Source organism: Siniperca chuatsi, linkage group LG7, assembly GCF_020085105.1.
Source record: "Siniperca chuatsi isolate FFG_IHB_CAS linkage group LG7, ASM2008510v1, whole genome shotgun sequence".
NCBI classification, from domain to species: domain Eukaryota; kingdom Metazoa; phylum Chordata; class Actinopteri; order Centrarchiformes; family Sinipercidae; genus Siniperca; species Siniperca chuatsi.
Window position 1 is genome coordinate 7,825,198 of NC_058048.1, and position 12,784 is coordinate 7,837,981.

The 12,784-nt window shown below is 43.2% G+C and overlaps 1 protein-coding gene across 1 annotated transcript; it reads right to left on the minus strand.

The window, feature by feature from the left end:
- Positions 1-54: 54 nt before the first annotated feature.
- Positions 55-10,549, minus strand: fbxo46 (F-box protein 46). The gene is made up of 3 exons (XM_044201312.1): positions 10,090-10,549; positions 3,822-4,448; positions 55-3,732 (listed from the first exon to the last, which is right to left on the minus strand). The coding sequence occupies exons 2-3, from the start codon at positions 4,299-4,301 to the stop codon at positions 1,906-1,908; spliced, it is 2,307 nt and encodes a 768-aa protein (XP_044057247.1). The 5' UTR covers positions 4,302-4,448; positions 10,090-10,549; the 3' UTR covers positions 55-1,905.
- Positions 10,550-12,784: the final 2,235 nt, after the last annotated feature.

Below are 12,784 nucleotides of genomic sequence, written 5' to 3' on the forward strand. Positions count from 1 at the left end.
ATGGGTTGCACGCCTGGTATTTACTTATCAGACACCACACAAACCAGGTAGCGATTCAGATTTCCAGTTTTAATCATCACTTCTGTTTTTATTTAAGCAGATATTTCCCATTAGCATTGTACATGTCTGGAACCTACAGAGTCCTCCCATGATTACCCAACCATCCTCACACCTCTATGCAGAGTTTCAACATCATTCATCACAACGTCCAGTCTGTCAGCTTGCAGGGATGGGGGAGTGTAACAGCGGGGGGGCGGGGGGAGGAAGAAATTTTTCCAAGAATGAAGAGTCAGAGCTGTCACCAGGCACTGTTCATCTTACACTCCACGCAAAGAGTTATGGGTGGATCCAGTAGAGCTGGATGGAGAATATCGAGCATCTGAAATCTAGCCACTTACAGGGTCCTGTGCAACTCCCAATACTCTTGATCATCTGTGAGGTATCTGACGCCTCAATTTCCTGCAGGGTGGTAAGAGGTAGGGGGCTTTTAAGGCTGGAAGCTGGTGTAGAGAGTGCCTGCGGTCTGTGGTAGTTGGTTTCACCCGCTTTAAAGCATGAATGACGGCTTTGGCAAACACTGCCCTCTGCCGAATCGGAGGACGGAGGGGAGGGAGAAAAGAAGAGAGCTGGGGTTAAAACAAAGATGGAGTATTTAAAAAAATACATCTTTGCAGGTTGAGTAGGGTGACAGACTGATATAGGGAGAACACAGTCCTCAAGAATAAAAGCAAATACAACAGTAAACATTCTCTGACACACACCCCAATAAAACAGCCAAACAAAAAACAAAACGGCAAAAAAAAAAATTAAAAAAAATCAATTAAACCATACAAAGTGACATCAGGCCTTTCCAAAGTGACATCAAGTTTCTCTTTTTAATCCCATTCAATCCCACTGGTCTTAATCAATTCAATCCATCTCCCATTATTCTCTTTAAACGAGAAAGTACTCGTTGGCTCCTCTTTATAGTTGGTCAGCAAGGTTAGGGTCCACTCTGAAACAATAACATGAACAGGTCTCAGTGGCCAGTGAGGCTGGCTAGTACGGTGAGCCCATGCCTGTCATTAACCAATGGTATGGCTATTTCAGAATTAACATCAGTGACACAGGCAATGATTTCAGCAGCATTATCAGGGGACTAATCAACATAGTACAACGTTACAGCACATTCAGAGAAATAGAAACGCATGGCATAAGACAGGTAAAAATGGCAATCTTGTACAACAGAAAATCAAGTTTGCTTTATACAATCACATTTCTATAGCAACGCTGAACATTCCACCACTGAAAACTTTTACATCTGTTGGACTCAATACAGCTCATTCCTTGAAGCACCATTGTACAGCTAACATGGAAGTTTGTGATACAACACAGAACATAGAACAAGTATTGGGAACAGTAGGCAGGCTCTAGGGCATTACATTTCTATGCGTCACTTTATGAATGCTAATCTCAATCAAATACACTGCAATGTTTTCACATGAATTACCTAACAACCATGTACGGAGTTAGACAGAAATCCAGATGAGTAAGAGGCAGAAAGAGAGCTGACTGACAGCAGCAGGAGGGGACCCCAACCCTGGTATGCAAACTTTTAAAAAGGTGCCACTCTGGAGCCCAGTGGGGAGACAGAGGGATTCTGGAGGGCTTGAAAAAAACAAAACAAAAAAGGCAAGGAGAGTGACACACCTCTCTTCCTTCTTTACCTCTCAACCTCCCTCCACTGAGGGCAAGTACGAGAAGGGGGTGCTGGAGCAAAGAAATACAAAACAGTCCTGGAGTGCCAATTCCTCCTTGTACTCCTCATTTCTCCTGTTCGTCCTCCGGACAGAGATGAGAGGGAGAGAGCAGGAGGTAAGCAGGAGGAGATGAGAGTTGGTCTGTGTGAGTTGTACTTGTTCCTCTCTACCTGGCCTCCTCCCTCCTGTCCTCCCTCTTGGTGCGAATGGGCTGAGAGCCATCAACAGGCTGCTGGACCCAATTGTTATCATGGAGCCCAACACGGCAGCCTGGTGTGTCCTTGTCTGTACGCCGGCAGCACATCCAGTAGGAACGTCCATAAGGCAGGTCATGGTGGTAAGGTTTGGGGTGCCAACGGCACAGGGAAACGTCCCCTCGTTCATATTGCCGCTTACACTGCTTGCAAGGATCATCCCTGTAGAGAGGGTCTTCATTCCAACGCGAATCCACTGCCCGCACCCCATATGTCTCGATCAACACCTTGAAGTAGTGGCAGGTGCACTTGAGGGCTGCCAGTGAACGCGTCGGCAGATAGCTGAAGATGTTGACCATGATGTGGTCGGGCAGCAGCAGCATGTACTGGCGCGGTTCAAGTAGGCGCTGAATCTGAAAGCGAATCTCCAGGAAGTCATGGGACACGTGGCGGTAGAGGCGACACAGCGAAGGGTCTGAACAGTCCTCCCCAACGCTGGGAGAATCTGGTCGAGGTGCCCGCTCCCCTGAGCTCACTGCCACCCCCGCCCCAGGGCCATTGTTGTTGGCACAGTCTAAAGAGCACATTCCTGACCCACTGCCAGTGCCCGTTCCTTTTACATCCTCCTCTGGGCCCCGTGGGGGCTGAAGGAAGAAGAGTTGTCCAGGAGGGGGATCATCTGATGAAGGGTCAGTGGAGCTGGCTACACCTCCAACACCCCCTCCCCCATTAGGCATAGCAAAACACACTGTCTCCTCCTGCACATTCTCTGTACTGTCCTTGCCATAAAACACACATTGGTCTACAGCACCTGTCACCACCACCTCCACATGGAAGCCAGTCACTCTCTCCCTACTCACACCCACAGCTTTCTTCTCCCCAGAGGAAAGCTCCTGTGTTGGATCTGGGCTGCCACAAGCCTGCCTGTCTGGGTGATGGAGATCTCCATCTGGTTTGGGGGCAGCAGCTGTGGCAGCAAGCAGCAGACTACTGGGGTCTCTAGATGAGGGGCTGACGAGCTGGTAGAGGTCACAGGTGATTTTCTCTTTGGCCCTGGCTGCTGCCTGGTTACCCCCACCACCACAGCTCATAAACATACAGCGGGACCTGCCAGCTGGCTCCAACTGAGAACGCGGGTCCAGATTTGACACTCGGAAAGCTATCCTAACCTCACCATGACTGTGGCTGGGGGGTGGAGGAGGGGTAACAACACCGGACTCCCCTCCTCTCCTACACTCCCTTTCTCTGTCTCGATTAGAAGAGTCTGTTGCAGGACCAGCGCCCAGATGGAGCCGATTCTCCAGGTTCTGGGACTCAAAGTGCGCGATGGCCTGGGCTACCCTGCATGACTCCTGCTGCTCCTCCAGCTCCTGGTCTGTCTGGATGGGAGATGATGACTCCTGAGCCTCTTTGGAGGGCTGGCCATTTGAACTGTCTGACACAAACACCACAGGAGTGGGGTCTGTGCCCCGGAGTAGGGTGTGCTGGTGGGGGGTAAGGCCCTGACTGTGAGTGGTAGTAGGGGGCTGGTGGTGGTGGTGCTGGTTCCCATGAACAGCCACAATTCCCTGGAGGGCCATGGCGGTCCTCTGCTCAACCAAGGCAACCATCTCTGCCACCGACAGCAGGTCTGTCTCATTCACCCCTCCTAAAAGTGGCTCATCAGGGCTAGGAGGCGCAAGGGAGGAGTCATGGCTGAGGTGTGGCTCTGAGGCTTGGGAGCGAGTTGGAGGATCATAGGATGAGCATCGTCTTCGTCTTTTGGCTTTACTGCAGTCAGTTGCCCAGTTACCTTTAACCTGTGGAGAATGAAAATAATTCTTGTTTAGTTGAAAAACAACCAAATCGTACTAAAATCGCTGCTGCACGTTTTATTTCAGCTCCTTACCTTCATGGCGCTGGGTCTGGGCTGGCCTGCTCCACTGAACTGGTGTGCAACAAAGAAAGCTATCTTCTCCTTGGTGTTGCCTGGCTTAATGACATACCAGGTATCTAACAGAACACGGCCATCTTCCATCTGGGACCCGGAAGAGGGTGGCAAGGGAGGGGCAGAAGAGGGAGGAGGGGGCTGGCTCTGTGTCAGGGAGCTGGAGACAAGCTCAGGTTCAGGTGGAGTGTTCTCTGATCCCACATCGTCCTCTTCTCCATTCTCTTCCTGCACCCCCACTATCATCCCCCCATTTTCACTTCCATCCACAGTCCTTCTGGCATCTGGAGAGGGTTCAGCCTTGCAGAGGGACGGGGACCCTGTCCCACCACCGCCTCCACCGCTGCCCCCTGAGCCTGGGCTCCTTGCTTTGTTCTGGGAGTAGGTGCCAAAGGGGCGTGGGCACCACAGACGAATGTGGGAGAAGGTGTCTCTGTCCATCAGGATGCGGACCACCGGGGCATATCGGCATCTATGCTGGCCAGCAAACACCCAGAGCCAGAGCTCTCATTGTCGGCTCCCTGTCTCAGTGCCAACCTGATGGGCACGGTCTGTCACCGAGCTCACCAGCAACACTGGGCATACAACCTGCATCAATAGGAAAGGGAGAGATAAGAGGAAAGGGGGAGTACAGGCGGGGGGGAATGAGAGAAAAGAGAAACGGCACAGTCACATAAATATAACAGCTCAGTTACTGAAAACAGAGTTCATATCTCTAGAGCAACAATGCTGGTCAGTGCCGGGATCAATTCAGTTAATCAATGACCAATTGAGGCTCTATTGAATAGTTGCCTCGAGGTACAATTTAGACAGGATGTTCGCATTGTAAACCAGCAGCCAAGCCACTAGACTGGAGAGAACAGAACTATCATCGTACTACTAACTGAACTAATCACAACTGGCTTGCCTCCTACTTTGGCCAAACTCAATTAGCAATTACATTTGCCACTGTGTACTAAGATCATCTCCTCCGCTTTGGAGCCTCCAAATCAAATTAAAGGGATTTCATTTCAGGTTTGGTGTCTGCGGCCTGCAGATGAAAGGGATGAAAGATGGAACATAAAAGCACCAAATGGACTCTCCTCTCTCTTCCTCTGCTCCTCTCCTGCATCTCAGTGCTTCAAAGAGAATTTGCTTAATAGGAGGAAACACAGGGAGGAGCATGCAGGCATATGCTGGACTTATTTTTAGCAAGGGGGTGGGGTAGTAGTGAAACTGCTGTAGCTGTCCTTCCTGTCCTCACCCCTTTCTCCCTGCCAAAGAGCCTATGCTACAGACTAGGGAGGAAAGCCTTAAGTCCACCCAGCGTGCTTTGCTTCTGCAGCTATGCCAGCTGTAGGGGCTGCCAGGAACGTGCCGGCATGCTTAAGGAGAGGAACAAGCGGCAATGGAGCAACATGTTTGGCTCACTGCTGATCTGAAGTCCTCCTCTGCATCAGCAGCTTCAACCCAGTTACCCCTCATCTGGCAGTCCTGAGCTTTAAGGTTGCCCTTTATACATATACATGTTTAAACTGTATTATATGATTAAACTGGACAGGACTTTTCTTTTTCATATCATCTTTCAACTTCAACAACTCTAAACAGTGCAACTTAGTTTGCAACAGGCTAAGACCATTGCACATCAGTATTAGTAGTAGTAGTAGTATAGTTCTGCTATACCAAAAAGCCAAAAAACACACACCACTGACTATATTAAAATAGCGTGCTGGTATGAATAATATGAGATACTTACAACATCCTCACTCACCAGCTAATATCCACCATCCTGATAATACCAAGTATAACCACATAGATGCATACACCAGGATTGGCCAGCCACTGCAGCCTTCAAATATTTCAATATAAATTGGGTTCTCTCTCGCACTATACAATTTGTTATCTTTTGTTAACATGAGTGTCAGATCATATGATGACAAGCACAACATCCTGATGAAACAGATCACGTGATAAAGGTGAGCACTCTAAACCATTACGAGTATTGATGTAAATGTCTTAAACTCTATATGTATATTGAGCAAAATAGGCCTTGTCAAGAAGATGTTGAACAGTGATATGTTCTTTTTGTTGTGCATTGATACAAGTCTTTTACTTTCACAACACACTACAAATAAACAATTAAGTCCCATCTTTCTTTCTGTGTAGTGTCACTCTTCACCCCTACAGATCCAGACATGCAGTCAGCTCCAGTGAGAATTTCATAAAAAAGCATCTCCACGTATCTTTAATTAACTTGTCCTCTTCTCTTTGACAGTGTTAAATTTACAGATTACCTGGTACATCTTGCGGTGTGACAGCAATATGTCACATACGTATAACATACGTATGTACGTGTGTATATGTATGTATGTATGTATACACACACACATATACACAAACACACACAACACTTGTACTGTTAAACATTCCCAGCTGTCATAGCTAGGAATAATGCCAATATAAGTTCACAGAGGGTATGTTTTACTGGACAATACAAGCTAGTATTGCAGCACTTGAAAATCCCACAGTGCTTCACATAATGAAAGCAAAGCTCTTTAAACAATATTGTTGCACAACACAAAGTTGAGCGAAGATCTTATTTTGCAAAAGGTTGATATATTTGTTTCCCTGAGGTTTGACGACACAGTAGCCTGCTTTCCATTTTAGCCACTGGACTCCTTCAATCCGCAGGCTTTCAAACAGGTCAATGTTGTGCTTCTCTGTCTGACACACTGAATGGGTGGTGCTTTGTACATTTGGACTAATGGAATGGCTCAGAGAGGTGCAAAAAAACAAACACCGCCCACACAGTGTGGTGAACCAATTCAAATGCTTCCTCTATAATCACACAGCAACAACTCAGCTAAGAGCAGGCAGATTATACTGTTGTGAGGGGGGGGGGAAGCTAGTGAACCTTTTTTTATTGCCCTTTCTCTCTCTTTAACCACTTTTATTCTCTACATGTTTTCCATCAACTCCTCTTTTCCCCTCCCTCTCACTGCATCATACAATCCATCTCTCATAACAGATTGGATAGTATTATAAGAGGGGCCAGAAGGGAGACAGTCCACCCACTGCAGCACTCCTGTACAAAGTAACACACACACAGACACACACACACACAGACTGAACATGAACCACGTTATCAGACCAGAATTATTAGCTCTCACTTTCTAGTGACTGCAGGATGGTTGGGAGAGATGCCATGTCCACACTAAAACAGATAAATCTGAAAACACTATTTTAAAAAATGACTAAAACTCTTTTCTTCCTCCTCTGTTGGTTGGCAAACAACAGTATTGTGCAGTGCAGCCAACATTTGGCAAGGAGAGGAACACTCACAGCCAGGTTACTCCCGTTGGTCTCAGCAGGTTAAAACTTCATTCTGTCACTTCCTGCTCTCTATTAGCACTTATTTTGTGTTTAAATATAACCTTACACACAATTTAACTGTTGTCATTGCACAGTTTTAATTTCTATTATGAGATGATGGTGATTCATAAACTCCACCAGATAACCAAGGAGAACAACAATTTCTTGTTTGTTGAGATTATTTATTTTTATATATATAAAAAAACCACCACCACTTCTAATGTGTGATTGAATGAACTTTTGGTATTCAAAATATGTGATCACAGAGATTTGATGCCAACAGAATGTTGCCTTCTTAAAATTACTGCTACACAGCAGCACCCAAGCTTTTCTGTTCAGGGATGTTTGTTTTCTTCATCCACATTACACACACACACACACCAGTATTTTATGATCCTATCCACTCTGGAGAGCATCTTCCAAAAGCTGTTTTTGGGCTCAATGTGGCCTTAGATGCCAATTAAATCCATTTGTTTTGGGTTGATGTTTATTGAGAAATGTATGGAATTATTCTGCTGCTCTTCAAAATAAGCAACAGTTCCTGCAAATCAAGGCTTGGGTTTGGTTTTAAGCTTTCTGCATCAACCTAATCCTTCAAATCCTGTCCAAGTACAGTGGCAGCCACCAACACCACGGCAACACTATAGTGCCAGGGTCTGCATCGTTAAGCTGTCTGACAAATTAATTATTTTCTATATGTATTACTTAACACTTAACTATTTCCACATACAGATGTATGCAGTTCTAAAAGTAGGCAGCAGGTTGGACATGACAAACCTGGATGACACTAGCTACTGTACCACGGCGTGCAGTGATGGTGCTACTGAAGCTATTATAACAGAAGGTATACTAATAGGTCAAATCATACAATATCAAATCAAGTATTTTTATTGTCACATACACAATCAGACACAGTACAACGCATAGTGAAATTTGTTCTACTACAGACTTGTGTGTCTGAAATGAAAGAAGAGTGGTGTTAAGACGACCAGACTAGACACAGCAGCTTTGATATTTCACCAACATACATACATACATTATATCAATAATACAGAGTACATGATTCCTTCTCTGTCTGGAAGATTCTGATTAAGTTTTTCTAACATTGCAAAAAATGTTTACGTACACAAATGGATTACTCACTGTTCTGTTAAGAGTCAAATGCCTGTGGATTACTGCTGCAGTCAAAATGTGGAAATCCACACAATACTCACTACACAGCTGCACACAACACATATACACAAATCTTAACAAGGTACTGATCTGTTCACAAATTACTATCCTGCTGTTTGCATAGTGAGAGATTGACAGGTTTGTCCCATCACATTAAAACTGAACTTCTGCTGGACTGGGTCATTTCCCTATACAAATCAAAAGCAGTTTGGCATGCACTCTCACCAGGATAATGGTTTCACTATGTTAGGTGTGTGCAGTTCAGAACACATAGTATACAACATCCCCATTAAATGCTAATTTAAGATTTAGCAGGTTGGATTAGCGAATGGAGCAATATTTTCAAGTCTTGTGACATTTTTGTTGTTTTCCCTTAAACCTATAGCTCATAGGTCTGAGGCTACCCTTGCAAAAAAAGTCAGCTTGATAAACACAAAACAGTGTCACTCCAACTCAGCCCTCTCTTACTATCCTCCAGTTCGACCACACTCTTTTTCACAGCATTTCAGACAGACGGCCAAAAGCTGACGAATGATAATACCCAAGCATGCCAAAAAGTCTTAGCTCAATCTCCCTCTCTGCATGTGTGCCTGTGAAGACAATGCAACAGAAGCGCAGCCAGCGGGCCAGCTTTGCTGCAAACTGTCAACAGAACAATAGAGCTGAGTGCATCACTCCAGCAGTCTGCTTAGGAACATTATTACACAGAGATCAGCCTCTCTGTCAGGACACCAAGGAAGAGTGGCTAACTGCCCATACAGGGCAGTCTGACTGAGAGCATCTGCACATTTGTGCTCTAACACTGTCTCAAATTAGACTTTGATGCAAGCTTTGAAACTACAAAAGCCACTGTGGCAGCACAGTGTGCTATCCTACTTGAACATATGAAAGGATGCATGCATTGTCTAACAATTTCAGACTGTACTCTAAGTGGGCTACTTCATAGCCATCCCAATAAAATTGATCAGTTTATAGCAATGGCAACGTGATATTTTAATATTGTACTGTCCCAAAAACAGATTCTCTCTTGACTTGTTCATCTTGGCTTATCTATTTGTACTTATCTTCTAACAGCAACTAAGTTGTGCAATATCAAAACACTCAATACTATGGTAAGTTCACTCAATATATACTGGCCTTACTGTGATTAATATTTCTTGGTCGAAAACTTAGGTCTGCAGGTCTCTGTAACTGTCAACTATTACTTTTCCTGGTTCCGTTTTAGATAACCTCATATCCCTACAAAACAAAAAGCTGAAATAATGCCTTCTCCAGTGACAACCAACAAGTGTGGTGTCACAAACATCATGAATAATAGCAACAACATTTATCTGATTATTCTTTTAATTGTAGCAATCACCTTTGAAAGTCTGATGGAACGTCTTTGACCAAGCACTAGCTGGTTACCCAACTAACAAACAGTTAGCTTTAATGTAGTAAAATGTTATTGGTCAAGTAGGACCTAGTATGTATTTCAGTCTATACAAATTGACACTAACTAGGCCCAAACCAACTACGCTTCTGGTAACTCTAACACTTTATCTAATTTATTAATTGATAGTTGCACGTAGTAAATAGACCCGTCATTAGCTAACGAGCTTGCTAACTGGATAGCACAACTTACCTGCATAATAACATGACAGCGCTTGCTAGCAAGCTAACAAGATTAAAAAAAACCCTCAGCGTTACATTTGCTGCAACGTACCTTAGCAGCGTTAATCTCCACGGACAACCTTCTTGACTTGCAAACTGCCGATGACAAGTGTTTCCTCGCTGTATTTCGTTTTAACCTAAACAGTTTGTCTGGTGAAATGCAGGTGACACGAGTTGACGATCCGTGTCCACGTAGCTAAGCTAGCTCACTCGCTGGCTAACGTCGACATTAGCCAGCAGCTACTTTCTGTTATCAACCTTGTCTAGTGATGGCTGCTACCGAGGCTTCAGGCTTGTGTGCCTGTCAGTTGTCTGAACAAAGGCTAGCTGACTGTACACCTTGTTAGGACTCTGAGCAGTCGCTCTCCTACTATCTATTTAGAAGTGACACAAGCTTTTACGGTATGTTCTCGGGGATACCAAAATAATCAGTGTCAAAACGGCAGGAGGAGGAAGGCCATCTTGTTGACAAGCAGCTGCATAAGGCCCACAGCCAATAGCAATGCAGAGTCGGTGGTGTGCCCATATATGGCGTCTGCACAGCTCCCTCCCTCTACTGCCCCCTGCCCCCCACACTCACTACACTGGGCCTGTAAAATCAAAAGGTCACTGTGTCAAAGACAGGTGGGAAAATCCATTTTATATGGCACATTTACAGTCTATGATTAACACTCACAATAAACTAATAGTATGCATTCTCCATCTATTTCATAAACTACTTATTTATGTCTTCATATAATTTAATCAACAATATTTCGCATAGCATATTTTCCATATTTTTGGCCCGATAATATAAACATTTTGTCATTATTTCATCATGTACTCTCATTTTTTCTCTCACTATGTAAGTCCTCCTCTCATTATTTCTTAATATCTTTCTTAATATCTTTTATTCTGTTCCGCTATTTCTATTTGCTGCAATGACCCAGTTTGCCAACAGGGATCATTAAAGTTTCATCTTATCTTCCAGGACCTGTAGGTGCTTGTGTGTTGGAAATGAAACACAAAAATCTTTTAGCATCAGCTGTTCTTCACTAGTATCTTTACACTACATATATATTCAATATATATATATATACAATATATATATATATATATATATATATATATATATATATATATATATATATATATATATATATATATATATATATATATAGTACACATTAAAATCTAGACCTATCTTTAGATTGGTAGTGGTGGAGAAATACATTATGTGTGTCACAGTGGTCAGTATGTTTTGCACATGTCTGCATTTCAGATAGGCTGGAGAAAAGCAAAAGCTTCGAGCAGCACCTTCTCAGTCCAGCAGAGGGCCAGACACTACTGCATTGTGTGTACATGTGTCCATCCGCATGCAAACAGTATTTCATTACACAAGAAGCCATCAATGTCTACCTTTAAAAAAACAAAACATAGTCAGATGTGCTTAATCTATAGTATCACACTCTGATAGATAGAGATGATCATGCAAATCCTCTGCAAAACAGACTCATAATAGTCATGGGGTTCTGGGGTCAGTGGCGTAGTGGTAAAGAAAATTATGGCTGAACTATTACAGATAATCATGAGGCAAAGGACTGGTATATGATGACAAAAACTCTGTTCTGTTTTCAGAAAAAAAAGTATTTATGGTACTTTGCCTTAAAAGACTTCCATTCTGTAATATACAGCATCAGTCTATAGGGGTGGGCAATAATTAAATATTATTTATCAATTTTCAGTTGAATCATATTGTGATTATATGATGATATCTTGTTAGCATTCTAGAAATGTCTGACTTTTGTCCAAATGAATTATTCCAAGCAAGTTGTAATCAAAAAAATAATTAGTTATGACCACTTTACAATTTGGTATCAAATAACTGACTATTCTTCCAGTAAGTGGAGGATATAAAATATGCTGGGATTTGACAATTAATTATTGTCTATTGTTCAGTGTGCATTACTGACAACTTTAAATTATCATTGTGCAGTGACTGTTTTTTGTTTAACAGTAATTTCTGTAATTTAAAAAGTCTATCATTGCGACAGTATTTTCACAGCATTTTTTTTTTTTTGACAAGTTACTTGTTTCTTCTGCATAGCATTCCTGATTGGGATCTGCAGGCATGACAGCCCCACCAATTAACTGAGTGTGCGCCAAACTATTCATAAATGAAATTAAGATTTAATCATAAATTGTATTGTGAGACAAACAAATCTAGTTTATACAAAGTATCAAAACTTAGTGAGTGTTATGTAATGCATAGTAGATCTACAGTATATGCCGGCTTTTTAAATGGGGGCTCCACTGAACACTTGCTCAATAGACCATTACAGCTGGTACATTGTTAAAATACATACTGGACAAACATGTTTCCTTGATTTTTCTTTGCATTCCTTTTCTTCTCTTTCATACACAAATGCTGCAGATTTTTTAGTAAGTCTACATCTTATAGCAGAGGGTGGCCTGAAAGGAACATGTAGACAACAGATAAAACATTTTGAACATAGTGTCTGAATTGTCGCTGAATTGTCGCTGAAATGTGTAATTGCATATTACCGCTTAGAAAACATCTGTACAGTACTTCTCCTCTCTTGTTTGGTAACTGTACCTTGCTGCACGTGCATGTAGGCATCCTCCAAAACGACAACATCCCCTTAACTCTCATTAGACGTTGTTTCATTTTAGGCCCGCCTTATGTTGACTGTAATTGGACCAACAGTCCTGCTCAACACGTCCATCATCTAGTGTTCGGCACTGCT

Bases quoted from the DNA above. Each gene is read 5' to 3' on its own strand.
- fbxo46 (XM_044201312.1), bottom strand. From the start codon at position 4,301: ATGGACAGAGACACCTTCTCCCACATTCGTCTGTGGTGCCCACGCCCC. The intron at 3,733-3,821 runs GTAAGGAGCTGA...CATTCTCCACAG, and splicing joins CCAGACCCAGCGCCATGAAG to GTTAAAGGTAACTGGGCAAC.